The sequence below is a fragment of the Etheostoma spectabile genome, unplaced genomic scaffold (genome assembly GCF_008692095.1).
Source record: "Etheostoma spectabile isolate EspeVRDwgs_2016 unplaced genomic scaffold, UIUC_Espe_1.0 scaffold406, whole genome shotgun sequence".
In the NCBI taxonomy this organism is placed as follows: Eukaryota; Metazoa; Chordata; class Actinopteri; order Perciformes; family Percidae; genus Etheostoma; species Etheostoma spectabile.
Window position 1 is genome coordinate 459,593 of NW_022605605.1, and position 812 is coordinate 460,404.

General features: G+C 43.8%; 1 protein-coding gene across 1 annotated transcript in view; it reads right to left on the reverse strand.

Annotated features, from left to right (window-relative positions):
* LOC116686629 (C-type mannose receptor 2) overlaps window positions 1-812 on the reverse strand; it is a 51,101-nt gene that overhangs the window by 21,718 nt on the left and 28,571 nt on the right. Inside the window, exon 9 of the mRNA XM_032511650.1 lies at window positions 589-723. Coding sequence (XP_032367541.1) covers window positions 589-723 — 135 coding nt within the window. The remainder of the gene's footprint in view (window positions 1-588; window positions 724-812) is intronic.

Here is an 812-nt window from a genome sequence, read left to right on the forward strand (position 1 = left end):
AAGACAACATGAAGACAACATGGGGACAACATGAAGACAACATGAGGACAACATAAGGGTTAACTCCTTTTGGGACATGAACACTCCCCCCCCAACCTCCTCCCTAGCAGTCAGTGTGCTTCTACTGTAATGCGTGAAATAGTTACTCTTCACAGCTACGTATATGTGAATGCATTCAGGTTGATACACAGCCGACAGCCTATTGGACGACTGGTAGAATTCATATTATGGCAAGAACCAATCAGCTGCTAAGGGAAGAGAAACAAGGTCATCATTACTTTAAGAAATGAAGGGCAGTCCAGAAGATTGCAAAAAACTTTAAATGTGTCCCCAAGTGTAGTCGCAAAAACCTTCAAGCACTACGACGAAACTGGCTCACACCCCCCCAGGAAAGGAAGACCCAGAGTCCCCTTTGCTGGTGAGGATAAATTCATCTGAGTCACCAGCCTCAGAAATCACAAGTTAACAACAGCTCAGATTGGAGACCAGATTAATACCATGTTTGGCCTGTACTGTATATGAATGCATTAATGACAACCGTCTAAGAGACCAGCGACATCACTTCCTGTTAGATGATAAAAGTCTCACCTTCACTGCGTCAGTGCCTCCGATCAAGCAATGGTTGTCTTTACCGGTCACTTGTTTAATGTAGTTTCTGACGAATGTCTGTTCTGCAGCTGAGCGGATGGAAGCCAGATTCCCTCCAGCAGAGATGCAGGCGGTCTAATGGAGACATTATCATCAGTTAAAATGTCAAGGAAATCAAAACATAATCACATTATTAACAGATCTCAGGACAGTTACACAGTCAC